This window comes from Prinia subflava, chromosome 12, assembly GCF_021018805.1.
Source record: "Prinia subflava isolate CZ2003 ecotype Zambia chromosome 12, Cam_Psub_1.2, whole genome shotgun sequence".
Classification (NCBI taxonomy): Eukaryota; Metazoa; Chordata; class Aves; order Passeriformes; family Cisticolidae; genus Prinia; species Prinia subflava.
Genome location: NC_086258.1, coordinates 17,473,729 through 17,498,548, shown reverse-complemented (window position 1 = coordinate 17,498,548; position 24,820 = coordinate 17,473,729). Strand labels below are relative to the sequence as shown.

General features: G+C 40.4%; 2 protein-coding genes across 2 annotated transcripts in view; one reads left to right on the top strand and one right to left on the bottom strand.

The window, feature by feature from the left end:
- Positions 1 to 24,820, top strand: part of TBCD (tubulin folding cofactor D) — a 104,316-nt gene that overhangs the window by 11,003 nt on the left and 68,493 nt on the right. The window contains exons 9-14 of the mRNA XM_063408886.1: positions 5,034 to 5,079; positions 7,739 to 7,871; positions 8,997 to 9,139; positions 9,933 to 9,993; positions 10,497 to 10,571; positions 12,544 to 12,638. Of these exons, the coding sequence (XP_063264956.1) occupies positions 5,034 to 5,079; positions 7,739 to 7,871; positions 8,997 to 9,139; positions 9,933 to 9,993; positions 10,497 to 10,571; positions 12,544 to 12,638 (553 nt within the window). The remainder of the gene's footprint in view (positions 1 to 5,033; positions 5,080 to 7,738; positions 7,872 to 8,996; positions 9,140 to 9,932; positions 9,994 to 10,496; positions 10,572 to 12,543; positions 12,639 to 24,820) is intronic.
- Positions 14,865 to 23,293, bottom strand: ZNF750 (zinc finger protein 750). Its single transcript, XM_063409038.1, has 3 exons — positions 23,001 to 23,293; positions 16,967 to 18,597; positions 14,865 to 16,551 (listed from the first exon to the last, which is right to left on the bottom strand). The coding sequence occupies exons 2-3, from the start codon at positions 18,388 to 18,390 to the stop codon at positions 15,840 to 15,842; spliced, it is 2,136 nt and encodes a 711-aa protein (XP_063265108.1). The 5' UTR covers positions 18,391 to 18,597; positions 23,001 to 23,293; the 3' UTR covers positions 14,865 to 15,839.

Here is a 24,820-nt window from a genome sequence, read left to right as displayed (position 1 = left end):
TGCCTTCCACCTGTCCCCAGGAACTCACCATTTCCCAATGGGGGGCACCAGCAGGCACCTCTGCTGACACTATTTCAAATTCAGTGTCTCAAACTGCCCTCCTTTGTTGAAACTTGTGTTGCGCTATGCCATTTAATTCACTTTTGTGCTCCTGTTCTTTGGCATTTGAAGGACTGAAAATGTTGGATTATTAAAAAATTGCTACATTTTTTTATAACATTTGTTTACTTGAAGGAAACTTCTAGCCTGTTTCAAGAATCTGCATTTTAAATTCTCTTGGTCTGGAGGTTTGCTTTTAAACCTGCCATTATATCAAACAGCTTTTTAGTTATCGCTGCAGGGCGCAGCACTCCCAGTTCTTGCGTGACAGAGATGTCATCACGTTGAGGTAGCCTTGGGCATTGAAACTTATTAAACCTTATTTGTTTTATAAGTGATTCAGTATACAAGTGTGAGTAATAATTAAAAAAAATAAAACGCCCTACACAGTGATCTGATGAAACTCGAGAGTCTTAAGAACGAGGCATTTCCCTGAGCTGTCTCTAATGCAAAGGTTATTTAGCAATAGCTACATGCTTATGTAAATTTGGCTCCAGGGAAGAAAGAACTCTCTAACTCCATTCTTTCAGACCCAGAGGCACAAAAATAGAATATTTCCAAATAGAATGTTTCCCAAGTCTCTGTATTTTTGGCATTCTCAAAGAATTGTCTGTATTAGGATTGTCTATTGGTGTTTTTTTTTTTTTTAAGAAAGGGGTTATTGCTCAGTGGTTTGGTGATAAAGGTGTAGGAAAAGCAGTGTTGGTGAGATACAAACGTTCCTATGTCTGCAGGTACCAAGGGCACCGACTCCTTTCTGCTCATGCCATTTCTCTCCTGACTATCATGGAGTATTTCTTCTAATGTGGCTTTGTCTGACACTGCTGGGTTTTTCTCTTCTCACCAGAAGTTTTGTGGTTCATTCGAGGTTCAGAAGTTCTGTTATCATAAAGCTGTTTCTTTTTCTTGTTAGCATGTAGTACTATCTCAAGCTGCTATTTTTTTTTTCTTCTGATTATTTAAAATCCGTGGGTTTTGGTAATCTCAAGATGGAATGAGATACTCTGTGAGCTCTCCATGTGTTAGTCTAAACATTTCAGATGTTCAGCTGATAAAAAACAGGGATCACATGAAAGCTGCCCTCACTGTGTTGGTGTCTGTCAGCGTTCATGTCGATGCTCAACACCCAAACACGTGCGGCCCACAGCAGGAATGCTGCTTGTGTGGAGGCACAGTAAGAACAAGGCCTTTAACTAACCCATTTTACCATCAGCTGCACGTAGAATGCATTAAATATTCCCTGCTTCTAAGGGAAGTTCTGCCAGCATGTTCTCCCCCCCTGCACCTGGCCGGGAGGCAGGGATGGCTGGTGGCATTCCCGGGGTGTTGTGTGGCTACCAGGGGGTGCTCCAGAGCAGGGCAAGGAATCATTTCCTGCTCTTCCCAGCGAGGCTGGAATTATCCTCCCAGTTCTCTTGGTTACGACCAGAGGGGAGATGCAGACTCGCGTCTCCTGCTCGGCAGGAAGATCCACTCACTCCCCAGCAGCCAGGCCACCCCTCCTGGTGATTTGTGTAGCTTGGGGAACAAGTCCTGGAGATGATCCCGACTGATAGATCTGCTGCAGGTCGGGCCCAAAGTGGGTTACGCAGACAATTGGCAGGTGTGGTGTCTCTGCTGGGATTATTAAGAAACTGGGCTTTGTTTGCCTTGCCCTGCGCTGTTTCTAAAGCAGAGCCAGACTTGACAGTCGTCATTGCTTGCACACCACTGATTTTCTCTAATTTGTAGGTGGCTTAATTATTTATAAGAGAGGGAGTCACATACTTTTCAACAGTGGAGCAGGTTGGGTGGGTTGGTGTGTGCTGTGTGTCCTCGTTTGGGCGAGGAGCCTGTGGCGTAACTGCGACTGCCGGGATGCTCCGACAGCCGGGCTCCTGTGCTCAGCCCTGCTCAGCAGGCAGCAAACCAAGCTCATTAATGACTTTGTATCAGATTTTTGGAAATGGTGTGCCTTGGATATTTTTCTTCCTTCAAGGCAGGAAGTTTAAGCTGGGTGCTGCGATGCTGATTTGCCCTTTTGCTGCTGTATATTTTTTTTTTCCTCATGATTTTCATTTATGTATCATGAACACTTCTTTTTTAGTATGACCCCTATAAGCTCCAGGTTTGATATTTCTTTTTTAGTGTGACCCCTGTAAGCTCCAGGTTTGACATTTCTTTTTTAGTGTGACCCCTGTAAGCTCCAGGTTTGCAGGATTTCTCTGGAGGAGTAACTGTTCTGCACATGCCTGGCTGTTTGTAGCTTGTGCTGGAAGAAAATATTTCTTCTGCTTTCCCAAAAGCCAGCATTGGTTAAAGTGCTCTTTTATTTCTTTTGGGAAAAATATACCTATTACACTCAAAAGTTTTAGAGATTTGGACTTGGGGATGCTTTTGCATGCTTTGACTCATAAATAAATAACCAACACTTCTCTTCTTGTCTTCTCCACACTCAGATAAAAACCTCAGACAGGATTTCCTGCTGTCTTAAATATCTGAAGAGGAATTCTCCACAATTTGGCTATTACCTATTTACTTCTGTAAAATTTATTTTCAAAACAGCTATTAAACTTGTCTGACACAGACAAATACCCAATATATCACTTGTAGAAATGTCAGGATCCTGCTCCAAGGTTGTCTCTGACCCCCAGTGCACCTCAGTGGGTGCAGAAAGAAACTTCTTTCCTTTCAGACATTTGGCATTTTCAGCTGTCTTTATTCCTAAACCATTGGGTAACATATTTTATTGATCAAAAAAAATCATACAAATCATATAGATTATATAAATCTATATGATTAAAAATCATATTATAAAATCATATTATAATCTATTATAAACTCATATAGATAATATAAATATTATGGCCTTATTTAAAAAGTTTAGTTATTAATTCAAAATAATAATTATTGATTAATTAGCTATGGTGTCCTTTGGGCAATTTTTACTTCCTCTAAAAACTCATATCAATAAAATGCCTTAACCCACATCTCAATAGATCTATAGCTGTTGCCACAATGATTTTATTACAAAATGTGTATTATAAATCCTCATAGTAGGAGTAGATGTTCTGTGTTGAAAATGGTTTGGTGATTTAAGTTTAACTTTATTTAAGTTTTGGTGAAACTGCTGTAGGGAGACAATGTCTGTTTCACTTTTTTGTTCAGAAAATGATAGAAACGGTTGTGAAATGGAACCTGCTGAGGTTGCTGTTCTAAACTGATTCATAGGTGTGTGAGGAAAAGCATTAAAAATACTGTGCAATATTTGAATTTTTTCTTAATTCCTGCTTGTGTGTTGGTTGATTCCTTCACACATCTCTCTCAGAGGTGGCACCTTCCAGTTGTGTTGTTCCTGAGGAGTCAGGACTTAATTCAGACTTGGACCCTAGGGTGTGAAAACATGAGGAGAAGCTTGGAGAAAGGTGCCAGAATTTAGGAACTGCAGATTGAAAATGGGTTGGTGTTCGGAGGATTCACTTCCACCTCCCCAGCTGTGTGCTGAGAACACACATCAGAAGCTGTTTGTTCAGGAGCATTCCCAAGGATCTGTTAAAAAGCTGTTTCTTTACATTATCACTGCTTGAAGAATTACACTGTGCTTTCTTTGAATATGCTTGAAAATAATAATAATAATAATAATAATAATAATAATAATAATAATAATTTGGAGGCAGCCTGTGTGTGCCTTAAAAACAATGTTTGCTGTTAGGTCAGGCAGAAAGGAGAAGGAGTTGTGAGGATGCAGGGATGCTCCAGCATCCACAGCAAAGTGCATGGAGAAACCAGTGATGGGGTATTAAAGCAGAGCACAGGAACAAAGTGATGAAATGAGTTTCTGCACGTTTCAACAAAGATAGAGAAATTTTAGAGAAGCTCCAGATTTGTTGTACCAAAGATTTGCAGGTCCTCTGACATATTTTTAGGCTTTTTAGTACAGGCAGAGTTTTGTTGTATGTCAGTGAGAAATTTTTGTATTGTTTTTAATACTGACTTCATATATTGCTAAAAGCTGTACCAATTTATAAATTTGAAGTGATATTTATTTCTGTTGGCTGGGCCTGAAGTCATTCTATTGCATTGCTGCTTGGTAAATGTCACTTCTAAGGAAACCCTCACACTTGCCTGCCTTAAAATCTCAAATACTTTCATATATAATATCAAATTCCCATGTATAGCTTGTAGTGGAGCTGATCAGCAGCACTGATCCCACAGATCCTGAAATGCAATTTAGTAACAAACCCAAACAGGCTGGGTACACAGCCCCAAGGTGTTTTTCTTGCCTGTGGTGCTGGCAGCCACGCCTGCAGCGCGGGAGGCATGTGTGTGTGTTTGGTATGTGTGAGAAAGTACCTCTTTTGAGGGGAAGTCTGTTCTTGTTTAACTCCCAGGCATATTTATTGAGGAAGATTTTGCTTCTGGTGAGTGCCAGAGCAAGGACAAACAAGTGCCTGGCCAGAGTTTGATACACGAGGAGCTGAGGAAGCTTTTAATGTGTAACCTGGCAGGTGTTAATAGTCCCTTTGTCTCTCTGCAGTGCTGGGGCTTAATCTCCCTGGGATATTTCTGTGCAGATAAAATTCCCTGGGCACAGTTGGCCTGCTCTGGGTGTATTTGCAGGTGTCTGTAGGTGGTGTAGTCTCTCACAAGCTGTGGTTGCTCCACACTGAGCTCCTGTGACCCAGCACTGAGCCCAATGGGTCAGGAGCCTGAGCTAGCCCAAAACTGGTGGCCTTTTTCTATTCTCATTTTTTATTCTGGTTTTTTTTCCATTTTCTCTTGAGTGTTTTTTGGCCACCTCAGTCCCTTGAGCAGTCACCAAGAGCTGCACCCTGCAACACTTCCTTTCACGCTATTTAAATCAGCAAACACTTGTAAGAACATTAAAAACATTTTAGAGCTAAATGCTTGATATATCTGTATTCTCATGTCTGTGTTCCCTATTTTAATTGTAGGCACAGCTGTTTAAACATGGCAAGAGAGAAGACTGTTTACCATATGGTAAGTTTGTAATATCCTGGGTTCAGTGTTTGGAGCCATTGCAGTAGAAAAGGGAAAGGAAGATTAACCTGGTGACAAATGGTACTGGAAGGAGTGAAATCCACAGGGCAGTGATAAAGCAGGGAAAACGAGGGGAGCAAAAGCAGAAATGACTGTGAGGGAGGAGCAGATGCCACCAGGGAATGTTGTGTTGGAACAGCACATCAGAGGATTTGGCAGGTGATCACACTGGCCTTGCTGTAATACAGGAGCTGAACACAGAACATATAAACTGTTAGATGTGGAAAATATTTGTTTGAAATTCAGTTGAGCATAAATTGCTTTTGTACATATTACTCCTGTAAGTTTTGCAGAGACTCTTCAAGTTTTAATATAAGCACAGGATTTCAGAAAACCCAAGTTTTAAGAACCAACTGTGTACAGGACATAGCTGGGATAATGTTGGAATAAGAGAAATTTTTTAGTGAAAAGAGATTATACTGGGTGCAATTAGGGAAATACAGGAGGCCAAAAAGAGAAAAAGAGAGTATGGAGTTTCTGTAGAGTGTAGCTGCACTTTGGAATTATGTTTGTCTTAGGGTGAATCTTGAAATATGATCAGAACTGACTGCAGTGTGATCTTGGGCCTCATTGATAGCAATAAAGGGAGGCAGGGGAGGATGGTGGCTAATTCCAAAACACTTCAAAAAACCCCTCAGTTTGTGGAGCTTATCCAAGTACCAGAAATGGGGTTTGTGCTGTTCACAGGAACCAAGCAGGGGTATAAACTCACTTTGGAGTGTTTGTGATTTCACTCATGGAATTATTTTGACCCTGAGAAGAAGCTTTTTAGTTCTGGTGCTGGAAAATCTCATTCTCCCAGTTCCTAAGGCTGAGATGCAGACACTTCCTTAGCAAATGCCTGAGAGATGGGTAGTGATGGAGATAAGATAGTGAAGACAGAGAGCATGGAATGACACAGGTACAAATACTGGGAATGCCATTGCACAGGAATAGCAGAATCCACAGGGGAAGCTGCCAGAGAAACAGAAAAATAAACAGGCTGGGTAAACTACAAAAAATGACAGAATTTAGAAAATACCACTGTATAACACAATAATCTTAATCAATATGGAAGGATCATATTAAGCTCACAGCGTTAACCCTGCTGGTAATATCAGAAGCTTTGGCTCATGGCATAGAAAGAATAGTAAGTAGTTATGAGTCTGGTAATAAGAGAAAAATCAGGGGCATATCAATGAGTGAATTACCCTAGAAAATCTAGAATGCTGGTTGCTGAGAAGCAGATATTCAGATGGGAACTGTTCAGAAATGTGAGAGACGAAAAATATCTAAGATTTTTAATTACAGCAGATCTGAGGATGAAATGGGGAAAAAAATAGGCAAATGTCAAAGCAAGATCCTGTTTGAAGTCACTTGTGACATAGAAGTTGAATTAAAAACAAACACTAGCCCTGGAGTAATTTACATGGGTCTGTAGATATTTTAGTGATTCAAGAGCTGGCAGGACTTGGAAGAGGCCTTTATTTATATATTCTTAATTTATTTTCTGTCTGGGAATGATGATGTTTCTGCAGCCTCTTCCTCCTAAACTATCAGTCTCTTGGGCTTTTCTAACTGCAAAAAATCCAGGTTGCTGGAGGGTGTTGAAGTAATAATAATCATCACTGCCTTGTTGTCTGCATGGATTGTTTCATTCATATTTTAGTACATCAAGATGCATCGCCAGTCTTTTTAAAGACTTGAGGAGATTTGTAAGTCATGTCTTACAGTGTCTCAGGCGTTGAAATAATTGTGTTTTCTATGATCTCTTTGTGTTTTGAAACCTCTGACAAGAGACTGGGGAAGGAGGTTGCAGAGTATTTGGCTGCTGTGATTCCATCTGTGCAGTGCTGGTGGAAGCATGGTGGCTCTTTCAGAGCCTGAGTCATTAGTCCCTATTAGCTAATGGTCAACTTCTGAAGAGTTATTTTCACCCTAATGAAACTGCAAAAGGGCTTTTTTTATTTGTTACAGCCATGACTTCCTTGTGAAAATTTTGAATCCTGGAACTTTATCCTCATTAACCCAAGATTCTCCTTTCTCTATGTTTTTTTACTTGCTGGACAAATAACTTTGTTACCTTTGATGTGCCCAAATGAGAGGTTTTGTGGCTGATTGTTTACACATTCACAGTGTTTCTCATGTCTCAATATTTCTGGACATCCATCATCATAAAAATTTCAGTGTCAGGATTTGGTGCTGCCTGAAAATACGAAATGAGGAAAGGGAAAGCATCCTCAGTGTGCAGGAAATTTTCTGAGTAAATGAATTGCATTTTCTAGCTTCTGGTTCTGTTAGATCACTGAAAATTCTTAGACCCTGAAAGACACTTGGATGTGTTGCTTCTAGTGAGACTCAGAGGCATAAACACTGAGAATGTAGATTATAATATTCATAATCAAAAGTAATCCTTAAAGCCATCTCCCCTGTTTGGGCAGTGAAGGATATTGCCATTATTTGACCAGTGTCATCTACTACAAAGTAGGTAACCAGGCATTTGTATTTCAGTAATGCCTTTAAAAATAGAAATCTCCTAAAAAATGTTCAAAACTTCAAAGTGATCATACCAAGGTGTTTTTACAAGCAGTTTTTCTGGTGTGTTTGTTTACTTTTACAGCTGCTACTGTTCTCGAGTGTCTTGATAACTGCAAGCTGTCAGAGAGCAATCAGATGGTTCTGCGCAAGCTGGGCATGAAACTGGTCCAGAGGCTTGGACTGACATTTGTGAAACCAAAGGTGGCAAAGTGGAGGTCAGTTTGAAGCTGAAAAGCTCAAAAAAAGAAAAAAAAAAGGAAAATCCAAAAGCACAAACCCCACTACAACTACCATATAATCCATACACCTACCTTCTGCCCCTCTTAACTTTCCCTTAAAGAAATCCCTGTGGAAATGAACATATTCTCCATTTGCATTATTTGGAAAAATGAGGATTCTTCCACTGTATTTACTTTCCTGTATTTTTTTTCAATTTTGGTACATAAGTAAGTGCTGGGACAAGCCAGATCTGACTTTGCACGTTGCACAAGCAGAAGCCTGTTCCCATATAACGCATAACTCACTAAATATGGGAAGACAGCAACCTTTGTTCCTGAAGCTGATTTAGTACAATTTTGTAAGAGTGAACATAACTTTTTCCATTACCTGGTCCTACCCTGATTCGATAGAAAGTTCACAGGGGAAAAGTGGTTTGCAATCCCGCTCTGGTTTTGCATATTAGTCAGGTTTTGGTGTCTGGTTTTGCGTACTGCCAGAGGGCAAACTCTTTTTTAGATTTCTCGCACTGATATTTTAAAATTGCAGGCTCCCTTGGTGACTATTTTTATTGTATTTATTTTACCAGCTTTTGAGAACGTCCTTAGGCATTGAAAATTCTTTTTAGGTGGAGAGTGTACCTTGCCCGATGGCAAAAGTCAGTTTAGCATGTAAAGTCTGTCTTTTGTAAGAATGCATCTACACCAAGGGCTAAATATTCGAGTATAGCTTGGTCAGAAGCTGGCTTTGAGATTTAAAAGCAATTTTTAATAAGCTGATTTTATTAATTTTTTTTTAAAGTTTTTGGAGAGACTTTTGGGGCATGGGAATTTTGTCTCTCTTTGTTGTTAGCAGTGGAAAATAGGTTATAGTGAAACAGGAAAGGGAGGGATAATGAAAAGGAACTATTTGAATAGTCTGGCTCTTCTCACCTTGGAAAATAGACAACTGGGTCAGGAGCAAGGAGAATGGGATATATCTCTTTTTCCTTTAAAAGCAGCCACTAAATAACTGGAGAACTGTGCCCTGGGAGGTGTAGGAATGTGGCAGACAGATTCAGTGTGTCCCTGCTGCAGCTGGAAGTTAAATCACAGAAATCACTGAAGGTTGTGTTTGCTGTGCAGGTACCAGCGCGGCTGTCGGTCTCTGGCTGCCAACCTGCAGGCTCAGGGTGCTGCTGTGCAGAACCAAAAGAGAGAAGTTGCTGCTGCTGAAGCTGATGATGACGAGGAGTATGACATTCCAGGAGAGATTGAAAATGTTGTAGGTGTGTTAAATCTGGAGAGAAATCGTTGCAATGCTGCAAATTAAACATAGGTTGGAAAAGGATCAGCTTGGGGCTAAAAAAGTAATGTGGGTATTTGTGCTGGTGTGAACTGCTGGAAAGACTCTAAAACTTCAGTCTGTGCAGCTGATTAAAATAGATGGTATCTTGTCAAATGGTTTGGATTTCAGCATCTCAGTCAGGAACTCAGCACTGGAGTATTTGTTGTGGAGTTGGCCATGGAGGTATAAACATACTGAAATAGGTTTTACCAGTTTTATCCAGTTATATAAAAGAGATGCCCTGAACCTTTCACAAATGGAAGAGTGAATTAAAATTTATAATGAAACACACAACAAAAAAAAATGTCACATGAAAGCTGAAGAATGATGGTTTAATTTTTAGACTGTGGTAGTATCAAAGGAGCAGCATTTGTTTCCTGATATGCAGTTGTACAGCATGTCCTCTGCTAGCTGGCTGGTGGATATTCTGTAAATAAATAGGCAAAAATTGCATCAGAAGACTTTTATAACTGAATAATTTAATGAACCACTGCAAAAAGCACCATGAGCTCAATTTTGAATCTTTTAGAGGTCTTAAAGTTTCAATCTCTTTTCATAAACAATTCTGACATATTTCTTGTTTTTTAATTTCAAGTTGTACTTGTGTGTCAAATAGAAGAAATCTAGATACAAAGATTTTTATACAAAGAGGCGAATGAATTTTGAACATCTTAAGAATTTTTTCTGTTGTTAAAAAAGAATAATCTGTTTTTTTAAAATAAAATTATTTGCAGAACAATTGTTGGTTGGCCTGAAAGACAAAGACACCATCGTCAGGTGGTCTGCAGCCAAAGGGTAGGTTTGTTATGGTGACTCTGCTAAACTGTAAACAATATAGAAATATAATGTATTTCTATAATTATCAATCTATGATTGATAATTTGGATGTACTTCCAGTATTTACTGTTACTGCACGTGGTTTTAGCACAGCCTGTGGTGGGTGGGTGCACAGACACATTTGTTTCTTTTTCTAATGAAAAATTGGGCCAGTTTTCAGGGAATTTCAGTGGATTTGGAGATAGACATCCTGGATAAGATAAGATTTGAAAGGTGCAAAGAAACATTTCTTGAAACTGATTTTTTCTCTTTCTCTTTTAAAATGCATTTCTGTGGGGGGTTCACTGCTGTGTAGGTTTTTTTTAAGTTTGAGATTGTTGTTTAAGGGTATCTGTCTTAGGGCAGTGGGTTGACATCTTGAAGTCAGGAAGATTACAGTAACTAACTTTTTTCTTGTAATTTACCAATCAACTGTAGTACTAATGATCCACTGTATGCTGCTTTTTTGTCTTCTTCTGTAGAATTGGCAGAATAACTGGAAGACTTCCAAAAGAATTAGCAGATGATGTGATTGGGTCTCTGTTGGACTGTTTTAGGTAAAAATCTTGTTTCACACTTTACACACATCTAAAACATGTCTGCTCAAAGGATAACAACATTAGAAAAAAAAGAAGGTATAAAGTCTGAAAGACTTGCAAGGAAAGTATCCACTTAGATGATCCTTCCACTGTGTTACTGTGATTAATTTAAGAGGTGCTGCTGATCTCAATTATCCCTGGAGCTTCAAAGACCTGTACTCACTGTGTTTTCTTTCCTTGTTTTTCGAGTCATAGGGATGAGTAATTCACCTAGTAATTGAGTGACCTGCTTTCTTCAGAAACACCTGGGAACAAATGTAGGCAAGGACAGAGAGTACCTCTGTTGGATTCTGTACACTAAATATCTAATGACCAAAATAGGAATAAATCAGTTGCTCATCAGAAGCACTCTGTTATATCTCTTGGGATAAGAGGAAAGGATTTGTTATATGTAGACATATCAAAAGACAAGAGTCAGGGAAGAAGTAAGTAATGATTTTTCACAGTGTAGTGAGATTGTCAGCACAGTTCCACTGAGGTATGAGCCTTGTGTTCAACATAAAGAGTCCTGGAAAAACGGGGAATGAGGGGCTGAGGAAACCAGCTGTTATTTAAGGTTGATTTAATGTAGTGAGAGCTAAAAGTGGCAGAAAGAAAAGTGTTACAGGAGCCCAAGTGAAGCAATACAACAGTAAATGTCATATAAAATATAATGCCTAATGCATGCAAACTGATGTATGGGGGGCAAAATGCTGCTCACTGTCAAACCCCTGCAAGCCACTGTTCTGTCAGAGTGTGTCAGGGGAGTGCTCAGCAGCTGGCAGGGAAAACAAGACAAATGTTATGTTGGGGGTTGTTAGGAAAGGAAAAGATAAAACTAAATCACTGAAAAGTGGTGTAACTGATGGGGCTTTTTACAAGTGGGGAGGAGAAGTGGAGGGATGTGATTTGCTGTATGTCCATTGTAAATAGGGCAGAAGGAGGGAGGGCTGTTCAACATTCACTCTCTCCCTGGTGCCAGAGCAGGGGAGCAGCAGGAAGAGCATTTCCACACAATTATAATTAACCAGTGGAAGTCATTGCCACGGGATGTTATGGGAGCCAGAAGTGTAAAGGGAGTTCAAAAAGGGATTATACAAATTAATGGAAGAGAGTCCCTTCAGAGGTTATTAAATGATGAATCTGGCTCCAGCCATGGCTGAGCTGTCTCAGTGCTGCCAATTGCCAAAGCCAGGAGGGCAAGAAGGGGATGCCCCTTCCTGCTTTTCTTTGGCTGAGCACCTTCTCTCAGGCCATGGTGTTGGGAGAGATGAAGCTTTGATACGACCTAGCCTGGCTGTCCAGCCTTTTATTCTCACATTCCTACTCCTAGTGTAATATGAAATGAACTCTATTCACATTTAATCCTGCAGCATGCCACCTTTCGTCTTTTCACTCCATCATCTGTCAGCCCACTAAAAATTATTTACCATTTGGGGCTTTTTTGCTGTGTTCACTGCAAGTTTCTCTGGTTTATGTTTTCTAAAGGTGGATAAAAAGCACTGTTTGCTTACTTCATAAACTCTTGTGATAGGTTTGCCAGGTATTGCCACTTGAATCTCTTTTGCAAGATAAGGGCTGCATTTGGCATTAAAATCATTAACTATTTTGGGTATATTCTGTAAATCTGCATCTTTTGCCCATGCACTAGGAAGTTGTTTTCTGTATGAGTTTCAGGTATTGAATTTTTTGTATTGAGTTGCATTTATAATCATGAATTAGTTTTTTGCTTATTTAATCATATTTCTAGCAGTATTTATATTGCATAAATGGGACAGAAAACATGTTCGACTTGTCATTCTTCTCTTTTACAAGTCCAGTGGCATCAATAACACAATAAGAACATGCTGGTTTGGATTAGGGGTCTTTTATAATGTTAGAAATTCACCATAAGAAATGAAATCCTGAGGGGGGTGGCCAGTTTTAACAAAACTTCTTGTTCTGCCATCAGTTTCCAGGAGACAGACAATGCGTGGCACGGTGGGTGCCTGGCCCTGGCCGAGCTGGGCAGGAGAGGATTGCTGCTCCCTTCCCGAATTTCAGATGGTGAGTTGGACTTGCTGAATGTAAGTTCATGAAATAACAATTTATATGATTAGGCACCAAATGTGTGGCAGCAGACTGGGATTTGCTGATGTGTGTGTGCTGGGTGGTGACTGAATTACTGAGTTCTGCAGTAAAACATTCGCCCATGGGGAGATTTAAGTACTTCTGTCTAAAGCATTGGCTTGGGTGTGCCTTTTTTTATACTTAATAAATATTTCTTTCCAAAATGGAATTAATTTCTTGGGGTTTTCTTCTTTCTTCTTCCCTCCCAAGTTTCTTTGTACAGTCGTATAAAACAATTCTGCATGTCTCCATATTGTGTCAGTGTCATTATTTAAGCAGAATATATTAAATAATTGATGACTAACTTGCACTTTAAAGCCAGTAGCTTCTGCTGTTTGTTTATGGTTAAATTTCAAAGGCCAGTTTCATGTAATTTATACATGAACTGTTTATATTTTAAATGGGTTTTTGAAATAGCAGGATGGAAAGAAAAAGAACAGGACAGAGGAATTGCTTCTTTGTGTGTTCTAAAGTTATCAACATACACTGAATGACAGAGATATTAATGTAATTTTGGTCAATGCCATACACAGTGGGGATGACAAAAGCACAATGTAGCAGTTGCCATCCACCCTTGGGTGCTTTTACAGCAGTGTCTTGTTCTAGATGGTTCTTTGGATCCCATCTGGTGCTCTTGTGTTGAACAGAGAAGCAGAACACTAAATTTAAAGAATGTTTCAAAGCTGGTATTTCACACTAGTAAGTCAGGGTGCTAAATCTTTTCTAGTTTGAAGATGTGCAGTAAAATGTGGCATTTAATACAGTTTATTACTGTGTCTCCATGGAAAGAGTTCATGTCCATTACAGCATGTGCTGTATGTGAGAAAGTTTGTACAGTGAGCCTTCAGTTGGTTTCCCTTTTTTCAGTACTTTTGCCCTTGCATGATAAAGGTGAAACAGTTTGAAACCTTCCAGCTTTACAGCTGGAGAATCATGAAAGAGGAATCCTCCAAAGGTAAATCTGTACTTCAGTTCTGACAAAACCAAAACCATACACCTGTGTCAGGGAATCTGGATAACCTCATGTCAGATTTTTATTTAATTTGAAGAAGGCAGATCAGGTAGACTTTACCACTGGAGCTGGCTTTTATAAATAATATTTGTATGGAGATGGGGGAGAATAAATCCTTGAATTCTGTGGAAGAAACACCAAAGAGTTTTTCTTTGTTCACTTTAAAGAAATTCAAATTAGAAAGTAAAGCGATACATGACATTTTGTTTTAAATGGTGGATAATAGTAACTGAAGCATTCTGCTTTCAGGGATGAGTGAGGCAGATAGCTTAGGGAAGTGTGAAGATTGGCAGTGGTGACACATGACTCTGTAATTTCATGTTTGGAAATTAGGGATTAGAAGCATCTGACCCTAAGATTGAAGCTTTAATGTTGGACTGAAAGCAGCTCTTTCTCTTTGTTCGATCACGTGCTGATGTAGAGCCGGGTACCTCACGCTGTCTTACTGCCCTGCTGTTGTCATCTCAGTTAATTGGCCTTGGCATTGCCTTTTTTCAAACTCATATTGATATTCTTGCCTTTTGGTAATGTGAGAGAAGCTTTTCTCTATGGAAGATTAAGTTATACATCAATGTTCCTCTTTTTGTTCCTTACCTCAGAAACTGAAGATCTGTCATTTACTGTTTAATTACTAAACTTGTTACAATGCTCTGTTTGAGTTGTTGGCTCAAAGCAGCACAGCACAAAACGTGAGTTTAAAAAATTCTGGGAATTCTGCATTGTGTTAAATGCAGCTCCACTTCCTTAAGTAGATTTACACCCTTTAGTGATGTTCAGGCTGGTGAGGATGTCCCTCACCTGAGCAATGATCAGTGAGAAATGTATACTTGTGGTTTTATGTGAATAATGTTTGTTCTGGGTTTGTTCTCCTTACGCTGTGCAAATTTACACAGGGATCAGCCTTAGGACAGAAGGCAGAGGGAATTCTGAGCTTTGTTATTTGGAATTAAAGTATGGATGAATTAATATGCGTAATGAATTTCTATCCCTGAAGAAAACTCCTTTTTTTGGAATTGTTTGGAATTGATTTGGTCCTAAAATTCTGCTCGCCTGTTGAAAATTTAGCTAGCAATTGCTTGCTAACTGTTGTTCAATATAGATAGTGTAGCAAATGTATTTGCGTTCATTAATGACTTTCCATATAATTTAAGTACCGATCACAAGATTTATTTGAAAAATTGCCAGTTTATATACACAGATATAGAAGTAGGAAATAGTTTATGGCTGTATGTAGAAGGACACAAACTGATAGTGAGTGATACACAGGTACTGAAACAAGACCTTCACCAGGAGAGTTTGCCTCAGGTGAAATAAATTATATAAATAACATTTTAGGCCTGGAGTTTGAAGGCTGCCCAGTGTCTGTGTAACCTCAGCAAAGCAGGCACATGGATTGCTTAGTTCTTCATATTTTTAGTGTTGTTTTCATAGTGATTCACTTAAAGTTGAACATAAACTGCATTTATTAAACCTGTGCAGGCTTTCTTTGGTTTGAGTTGAATCTCGTTGTGAGTCAGTGCAAGAAGAGGTCACTTACACAGGGTTTGAGGCAGTTTATTTAAAGTGGCATCTGCCTCTGAGTAACTAAATTTGCTCTGTTGTTATGTCTTAGGGCACAATGGCAAAGTGCATCCATACACAGAGCAGTTTTTACAGGATATTCTCAAAAGCCAGTTTTAATCTTAAGCTTGTTTAAACTACTGCACAGTGACATAAAAAGGTTTTCAAAAGAAGAAAAAGACCAAAAAAACCCCTCCATTAGATGAAGTTAAGGCTGAAAAAAGACTACGACAGTATGTTATCGAGCAATATTGTTTCTAGAGCTTAAACATCTGTTAAGAAAAGAAGTTGTAAAAGTTATTTTACATCATACAATTGCAAAAACCCTTTGAAGATTCATCTAAATTACTTTGGCCTTAGTAATGAATGCAAAAATTCACTCATCAAAACCTGAGCTTGTACAAGGCAAAGTTCAATTACTTAAAAATATTAATATAAAATTATGAACATTATTTACAGTGGAGAGATTGAATGTATCTTGTCACGGGCCAAGCCCAATGAGTGAGGGTTTGTAGAAATTTCACGACGATGCTGGGTCAACCAGAAGCTCACTGGAAGGAGGAGGATTAGGACACTCTTGTTCTCTTCCTCAAAGTGAAGACTCTGCTGCAGTCATTGGGCCTGACCCTCTTAGCGCCTTGCTGGGATTTCGCCGACTCTCTTTGGTTTGTCCTTTTTTGTCCTTTCCCCTTGGGATTGCAGGGACTCTCCTGAGCGTCGGCGGCGGCCTCGGCGGGCGCGGCGTGCCCGTCCTGCGCGCCGTGCCCGTCGCTGTCCAGCCGCGCCGTGCCGGGGCTGTAGGCAGCCAGCTGGCACAGAGCCACAGCCGCCGTCTGCTTCTGCTCGTCACAGCCCTCCATCAGCCCCAAGTCCGCAGTGTCACCGCGCTGCGCCGTGAAGGGTTTGTCACCTGTGCCACTGCCGGGGTTCTTGGGGACGCACGGCTCCGCTCCGGAGCTCTCCTTCTCGGCGCTGGGAGAAGCGGCAGCGGCGCCGTTGTCGTGGGGTGGGCTGTGGAAGGATGTTTTCATGCTGGCTGTGTTACAGGAGTCCTTTACCGACAGGTTCAGGGGCACGTCCTGCATTTCCAGGAAGCTCTGCCTGTCTGTTTTGGATGGGGTTTTGTACGTGTGCTCGTGAGTAGGTCCTGTGCTTGTGTCGGCCTTTTTTGAAAGGTTGAGGGGGGCTATCCCTGTGTCTTCTTCCATGTTGGACAGTGAACCCGCGTTGTTCTGGCCGTCGGTCTGTGTGTGTGAGTCTTCATCAGTGACATTAATGCTGAAAGAAGAGAAAAGAGAATTTACTATCAATTGCTCTTTTAAACTGGGGCTGAGAAGTGGGCAGGAAAGGGAAAAAATCTAGACTTCTAGGCTAGAAGTCCAACAATTCTGTATTTTCTCCTTTGAGTCCCCCAAGTCCCTTTCACCATACCCACCACTGTAATAGAAGTATTTCCCTGCAGTACTCAAACACATTGGAAGTACACAAACACTGTACTGTGGGAGTTACTGGTACATTTAAGGAGAATGAATGGTCTGCTCACTGTAGCACCTGTGTGCTTTGCACAGTTAGTACAGGACATATTAACTCACTATAAATTTAAATATATCTAACAGGCATTGCATGAAATGTGCCCATCTGTCTTTGTGTGTCCCTGGTAAACCTGACAAGAATTTGCAAAGTGTTATTTTACCTGTTAGGTGAATCCCCTCTCTCCTGCTGTGCCTGCACACCTTGAAGGGAAGGCGGTTGGTCAGTGCTTTTCCTCACAGGTCTGAAGGCTGTGAAGTTTTCTTCTGCCTGGTCATATTTGCCCAGGGATGTGGACGATGACTTGTTGGAGAGGTCAAACAAACCCTCACACGTGTGGCTTGTCTGGGTGAAGTTGGTGGGGCTGGGTCTGCCAGGGGAGCCTGTTGCTGCACTTCCTGCAAGAGGGCTCATTTTGGCATTCTCTCTTTCATTTTGGTCATCCTTAGGGTTACCTTTGGCATGCAATAACGTCATTTCTTTTTCATAATCTGCTGGTTTTTTATGTGAACTTAGAGGGTATTGTTGGGAAGGGCTTAAAGAAGCTGGGTACAGCAAGGTAGTTTCTTCCATCAGATGAGAGTTTTGATCCCTATTAATACCAGCTACGTGTGAAAATCTGTAAAATGGAGGATCTGTTGGCCTACAAAATCCATATGGTATTGGTGGAGTGGAGTGGTATTGTTGGAACAACCGATAGTGTTCATATGCTGATGGATTTAGGGGTTTTGGAAGTGGCCCAGGGTGGGGAAGAAAGTGTCTCTGATCCTGTGTTCCGTAGACAGAGAGAGCAGAACTTTCACACTCTGAGTTACCTGGGAGCAGGTAAGGTGTGTAGATTGCAAGCCGGTGCTCATAGAAATGGGGTGAGTACTCAGGAATCATTGGTTGCATGTAAGGTGAAATGGAACCAAAGCCTTTTGTGGGAGCAACTTTATGTGGAAATTCTGGAAGGAAAGAACCTGCCTTCCACGGGTGGGCTGGTGCGTGAAACGCAGACTTGGTGTGGAAAGGAGAACTTTTGTTAGAGAGGGAGAGGATTTCAGATGCCTCAGTGATTTCTGGGCCTTTGCTGTCTCGATGTTCTCCGACAGGAACGAAGGCTGAGGGCCTCACCATGCCCTCCATCAGGGGCTGCACGCTGATGGCCCCTTCAGCTGCGGAGCTGGCAGGGCTTAATTCCTTCGGAATCGCCGGTTTTTGTCCTTGAATTGCTGCGTTCGTTGCCTGGTTTTGTAACTCAACATTTTCCTTGGCATCTTCTTTTGTAAAAGGATATTGAGGCTTTGAGTCGAGGCTTGGCAGTCCGTTTGTGACAGATTTAGAAGAAGTTGGTTTGACGGTGGATTCGAGCTGATTGATCTGTTTGGGCTCCAGGGAGCTGCTCTTTGGACATTTGATGACGCGGTCCTGCTCTGACACCAGAGTGATGGAGTTTTTGCAGAGGCCGTACTTCATGTGGTTAAAGAGATGGGATTTCTCATTGCAAGTGAAGGGGCACTGGAAGCACTTGTACTTGAATGGTTTTCCTGGTGGTCTTGGGATGTAATGAGGCTTCTTGGGTTTACGTTCTTTGAGGAGACTCATTTTTTTTCGGCTTTAAACAATTAAATGTAATGGCTCTTTATAAAAACTTTCTTGTGGTTGGCTTCCCTCAGTTTTAGCCTCGTGATGTTTCCGGTTTTTCAGGTTTCTAGAGTCCTTCTTCCCAGGTGAGGAGAAGCAGCCAGCTCCTACGGTGTCTCAGGGAACAGGGTGCCAGAAAACAAGGCTTTGCCACTGCTGGTGCAGGAACTGAAACACAAAGTTTAAAATGAGCTGTAGAGGAACATTGGAACTAAATGCAAAGTAGTGCCTTCTCTTAAGAGCATTCTCCCTCAAACTGCATATGTTGTGTTATTTGGGTTTTGTGAAACAGAATACAAGAGCTGGATGTCAGACTGGAGTTGGAAGGGCATTGACCTTTGGCATCCTCCCGCACCCAGACACAGTCACACAAGTGGCCTAATTTCCAGCAGCAGCACTTGTCACCTGCCTGTGCTGCCAGCTCGGGGGAGTTCTCTTTGAAAGCTGGAGGAACATTCATTGAGAAGATGAAAGTAGAAATCCAGGCGGAGCTGTTGAGAGAGGAGTGGAGTGGGTGGGATGGGAAGAGGCAGGTCCTGGCAGGGGCTGGATGTGGGGCGAGCCTGTCGGGCCGGTCCGGGAGAGCAAGGAGGGAATTTCCTGCTGTGGTGACACGAGGGTGGGGTGGATGGGTCGCTCTTGGGCGGCTGACTGGGCTCTTTCTGGGACTGACCAACCCCTCTCTTCACTGCTGTGGCGTTTCCCAACAGCCCCATCTCAATGGGTACCTCAAAAGTGCCCAATCTCTCGAAGGATAAAACCACACCGATTTTCTTCCTCTTCCTAATTCAATTAAGAGAAGTGAGCACTGCAGTGTCTGACTAATGGAATCCTCTGCCTGATAAACACAGCTCTCCTCCTCCTGCTGCGTCGCTCCTCACAGATTGCACATTGTTAACATGGGCTCCCGAGTGTATTAACTCAGGGGGAAAAAGTGTCTGACAGTAATTGATTTACAGGGGAAGGATCTATCTGCCTTTCTTTGGAAAAACGAGGGTTGTGGATACTTTATCCAGCCCAGTGATTTGCTGGGTAGATAAGTCAGGAGGGCTTGTACTGGCTTGTTCCATTATGTTCACTGATTCTGAAGGCGTGAGAAACTCTCGGAGTCAAGTTCTCATGATTTTATAGGATGTGTTATGGCAGAGATCTAAAAACTGATGATTTCATCATGAACTACAAGCATCATTATCAAAATGATGACTGTTGCAAAACCACGTACTGTATCTATTGTGTTACCTGAAACTACAGGAATACTAATTGGAAGAGTGACGAGATAGCTCCATTTTTTTTTTTTAAAAAAGCTTTTCACATAGAAGTTTCAATTAGTAGTATTAAAATACTAAGTTTATGAAAAGAACTGCTGGTAATTATGTGCTGTGAGATTTTAGTTCAAGTAGAGATGTTTTGCATTTCTTAAATCAGAGATTATTTAACAGAAAATGACAGGCAACACATGAAAACTGAAGGGAAAGCTACAGAATTGCTGCTTGGCTCATCAGGTATAGTAATTCTAGCAAATTGTATTCAATGTTGTTTCTGATGTCATAGAAGTATTAATTTTTTAAAAATAGTTATTGTGAAGGCATCCTTAAAAATGCAAAGCTGCTCTGCAAGTAGAAAAAAAATAATCAAGCTTTTTCCTAAAATTAAGAAGTGATTAAATGGGCTTCAGATTAATGAAAAAGGAATTTCTAGAGAAGTAGCTTTTTGTTTTTCAGGTTTTAATGAGGTTGTTTGAGTTGGATACTGATACTGTAAGAGCAACAAGTTGGATACTGAAATGAGTTAGTCTCATCATTGGAGTATGGCTGAAATGGTAGTCCAATAAATAAAAAAATTCATATATGGTATTTTAAATAATAATACCCAGAAATCCTTTGAAATAGTAAAAATATTTTTATATTTAATAAGTAAATGAAATATTGAGACATAGGAAGAGAGGTCGAGATAGGGAACTGGGCTTTTCCTTCTGTCTTAAGTGAGGTTGTTGCACTTCTTTTTAACTAATGATGTGTAACAAACATGGAAGGTTTGTAATGGACTCGGTCAAGTCAGCTTGTACCTGTTATTCTTTATCTTTTCTTGGAAGTGCTTGTACTAATTATTCTTGAAAAAAAGATATTGTTGTCAAAACTCCATGGCTTTCTTAGGTGAAGCATTTATGATAACGTCCGAATCTGCATTCAGGTGCAGCATTTATAATAAAGGGATGGTAATTAGATTTCCTTGTTCTTCCAGCTTTCCTTTGCTTCATAATGAAAATTCCTGTGTGTCCTGTCCTCCCTCCTCTGACTTTGTACTTGGTATTTAACTTTGATTCAAGTTATTCCTGTTGGACAGAGTATTAACTATCATTTCTTAACAAGATAAAATGTGTTGTTGCAATTTTAATGTTAGAAATTTCAAGCCTTGGAGCTCCTCTACCATGGATACAGCAGGAGAGCATTCCAACAGCTTTTCATTTCTTTCTATTTGATGTATTTTGATGGCTCCAGAACCTGCTGCTCTGACTTGTGAGGTGCAGAGAGCAGCTCATTTTAAAGGGTGTTAACCTTTCCTAAACTTAGGTCAGTGCCAGCCAGATGAATGTTTTCTTTCTCCCTTTTACCATTTAATCCCTTTTTTTTTCCTGGTTTAAAAATGCTCGTAATAAAATATTTCTAAAGTTACACAGTATAATTCTTCCTCTGGTCTCTAAGACACAGGAGTATCTGGCAGAGGGACATATTTTATTATTAAAAAACATTAAAACTATTTGATCACAGTCAAAAAGGACATTAATGGTTTAAAATAGGTGTAACCAATTAAACCTGTCCCTATATAAATAATGTTACAGCTGTACAATGTATGTTTTGTGCTGCCAATGTTAGAATTTAGTATTAGAAAGAAAATATCAAAATAAATAGCTGCTTTTTCCTTTAACTTCAATGCCATCACTTGTGATATCCTTTAAAAAAGGAGAAAAATCTCTTCAGCAGCAGGATAATTTTTACATAACTTTGTTTTTTTAGATTGAGAATTTATTTCCTGTAGACACGCTTGTAGAAATGCAGATGGTTATACATTATTAGGGTTTTCTAGTTTTGAAATGCAGTAGTGTTATTTATTTATATTTTTATTGAAAACAAGTTATTCAGATAATCTTGATTAAACTCGAGGTTATCTTAGTTGTTTGTTTTTGTCACTAGTAACCTCCTGGTGGCTTTCGAACCTGTCGCCCTTTCCAGCCTGACACTGACTGCTCCAAGTTTCCTTCCTGCTATTTTTAAAAGCAGGTTGTTGCTCCCTCCTCGCCTTTAACCTATTGGCAGGTTCAGAAAACAGGAATGTAGTTGAACATTGTGTGTAAATATATAAACAAAAAATGTCCGTGGGGATAAGTGTATACACATATATGCACATGTGTATTCATACACACACATAGATATGTGCATATATATCTGTCCAGGTTGTTTTTTTTAGGGTTTTAAGTAGTTTAAATTGTTTAAGATGCCCAGTTGATCAAAGAGGAAATTTCAAAACGTCTTTTATTACAAGCAGGGACAGTAATTACATTTCTTTTTAGGACACTGCTTCAGCAAAGTACGTAACAGCTGCTCATGCCCACCCCATTATTATTGCAGGCTCCTTCTGGTGATGTGGATCTCTCTGACCAGGAGGACTCACTGGGGTGGAACATTTTGAAGGACATGCTATAATTAAAATATTGTGATGTGGCATTATTGCATAACCCAAGGACATGCCATTGTCACCTACCCAGGGTGTTGCAAGAACAAGATTTGTGAGTTTTATTCTAGCTGAGATTTTCCAGCGATTAACCACCCCTCCCTTCTAAACTTCCAGGTCCTTGAAACTGAAAGATAAATTTTAACGCAGCTTATTAATTGGGAGGAAACAGGGGTGAGAGGAGTGGGCTGGGAGGGCAGTGTGTGTGTGTGAGGTACAGAGCCACGGGAAATGCTCTCTGTGTGTCCGTGTGCGTCCGAGTGTGCGAGAGGAAGCTCAGAAACAGAGATTAAATGACTTGCTTAGGCAGCGTGGATAAGAAATAAAAATCTTTCTACATACCAAGTTAATAAATCAATGTCTGAATATACTTTAATTGACTAGAAAATAGAAAATGATCCGATTTTCTGCTAAATTTCCAGAAGCTGGAAAAATTAATAACTCAAAGCTGGAGCACATTATTTTCACATAAGCTTTTCAGATGAACCTGACACGACTCTAGGAAGCAGAGCAGAGCAAACACAGCAATTTTAAGTAATATATCTTTTTGTCATACTTCAATATATTAACTCCCTGAATAATAATTTAAAAAAAGATGCTGAAAACGCTTTGCACCAATGAGAGTTAATTATTGTAAAAACTTGCAAGAGTCAAGTGTTCCCTCAGACCGAAATATTCCCCTCTCCTATTGAAACTTTCTGCTGAAAGCTGAGACTGGTGCCGTGAGTGCACCTGCTGGAGTAACCCTGGCTGCTGGGACAGCTGGCAACTGAGCACCTCAGCTTTCCTCCTGAAAATGAGCAGCTTTTACCTAAAAAAATGCTCTGAATCAATGTACTCACCGGGCACTGCGGTGTCCGAGGGCTGCCGGGCGGGCGCTGAGCTGGAGCTGTCACTGCTGGGAGAGCAGTACCTGTTCTCTGCCTGAGCCCTGAGTGAAACTGCAGGAGGCTGTTCCAGGGGAGGGACCTGAGCGTGTAGGAGTTGAGCCCTCGGGGTGTAGAGATGCACCTGATATTACTCCAGCCTGCAGCTACGATTCATTTGTTTGCGTCCACCGCTCTCATTGAGCATTACCTCAGCATCTCGGCTATCGAAGGGAGCTCCCGTCGCTCCGTGCCCTCCAACAACCAAGTTTTGCTCTCGGCTCTGCTGGCTGCTCCTCTGGCAGGCAGTTTGCAGTGTGGGGTCAGAAATGGCTTAGTTAACACTGAGGATATTTAAGTTTTGTACAAGTGGCTCGTGGGTGACAGAGCTGACTGTACTCAGGGGGTAGCAAAGCTTAAAAAATAATTTTGCTCATTTATTAGAGACGGACTTTTTTATTGAATGCATTTGTAGCTTTAATATTCTTGCTCTTTTTTTTTTCCCTCTCTTCATTTTTATTTAAATTTTTGTCCTTCATGAGTCTCCTTTCTGAAGGCGGGACTGAACTGACTCCAAGCTTGCTTGCCACAGGAACCTGCCAAAGCTTGTCTATAATCGACAGCCAAATGTACAGGTCCTGGAAAGGGAAAGGAGTCACTGCAGGAAGGATTGATTGTCATGGCTGTGTGTTTGCTCAGCACCTGTGAAATCCAACAGTGAAACGGGAAAGTCAATTGCTCACCCACTGATAAGTGTTGGGACTGGCATTAAGTTGTGTTTTTTGTGAGAGTTTGTAAATGACAAATTTCTTGGTGCATGTGCCAGTCACCTGGTGACATGGCTGGGCTGTTCAGGGAAATGATTTCCTCTCACATACAGGCTGGCAGAAGGAAAACCTTTTGATACTTGTAGCTCTGTCTAAAAACTGCTTCTGTTAATGCATAAGCAAAGGGGCTTTTGGCTACTAATTCCAGTGTTACAGAGATGTTAAAACTTCTGTTCAAAACTGAACATGAGAACCCTCTTGTTTCATCCACTGCTGTGTAGATTAAAAGCTGCAGATTACTGAAACTTTCAGATGTGTAATGGATTTTATAGTTGGCAAAAATAAGGTTTTTTCAAGTGAAAATTATTAAGGAAATTGTCACTACAAGACCAGTTTAGGAAGTGGATAAAGTTGTTTGAAAATCAGTCTTTAAAGCAGTGTCTTAAAAATTATTTTAAAGGTGTTGCCTTTGGTTTGGTTTGGAATTATTTACAGACCTGTACTTCCCTATGTGGGTATGCAGGTCACCATGCTTCCTCGTGCTGGGCTGGTGTAACTTTTTGGAAAAAAAATTCAAATTATAAGCAATCACTAATTTTCAGGTAGAAGTGGCTCTTGTGGTATGTTTTATTTTTTCCCCTAATTTTTTTTTATTATTATGTGTCTATAGTGCAGCGTAGCAGTATAAAAGGTGTAATATTACTGTCATATTACTCTCTAGTTGTTTGTAAATACTTTGGATAAAGATGGGATAAATTATTCCATTTGTAAAAATGGAATGTAAATTCTTCCAGTTGTAAAATATTTTGAATAAAAATTTGTGCATTAGAAATTTCTAAAGGAAAAAGTGAGAAAGACTTTTCAGTATTTGGAAACTGAAATTTTGAAATACTGTCTGTATTCAGAAACATCTCTAGAAGAGAATTTCAATTTGTGGCATCTAGAGGAAGCTGTTGGACTCCCACAGTTGAGCTGACTGAACTGGGATAACAGACAGTCAGAACTGGAACTTTGATTTTATTTTCCCCT

Coding starts and splice junctions, on each gene's coding strand:
- ZNF750 (XM_063409038.1), bottom strand. CDS start 18,390: ATGAGTCTCCTCAAAGAACGTAAACCCAAGAAGCCTCATTACATCCCA. Junction 16,552..16,966: donor AGAGGGGATTCACCTAACAG/GTAAAATAACAC, acceptor CTCTTCTTTCAG/CATTAATGTCACTGATGAAG.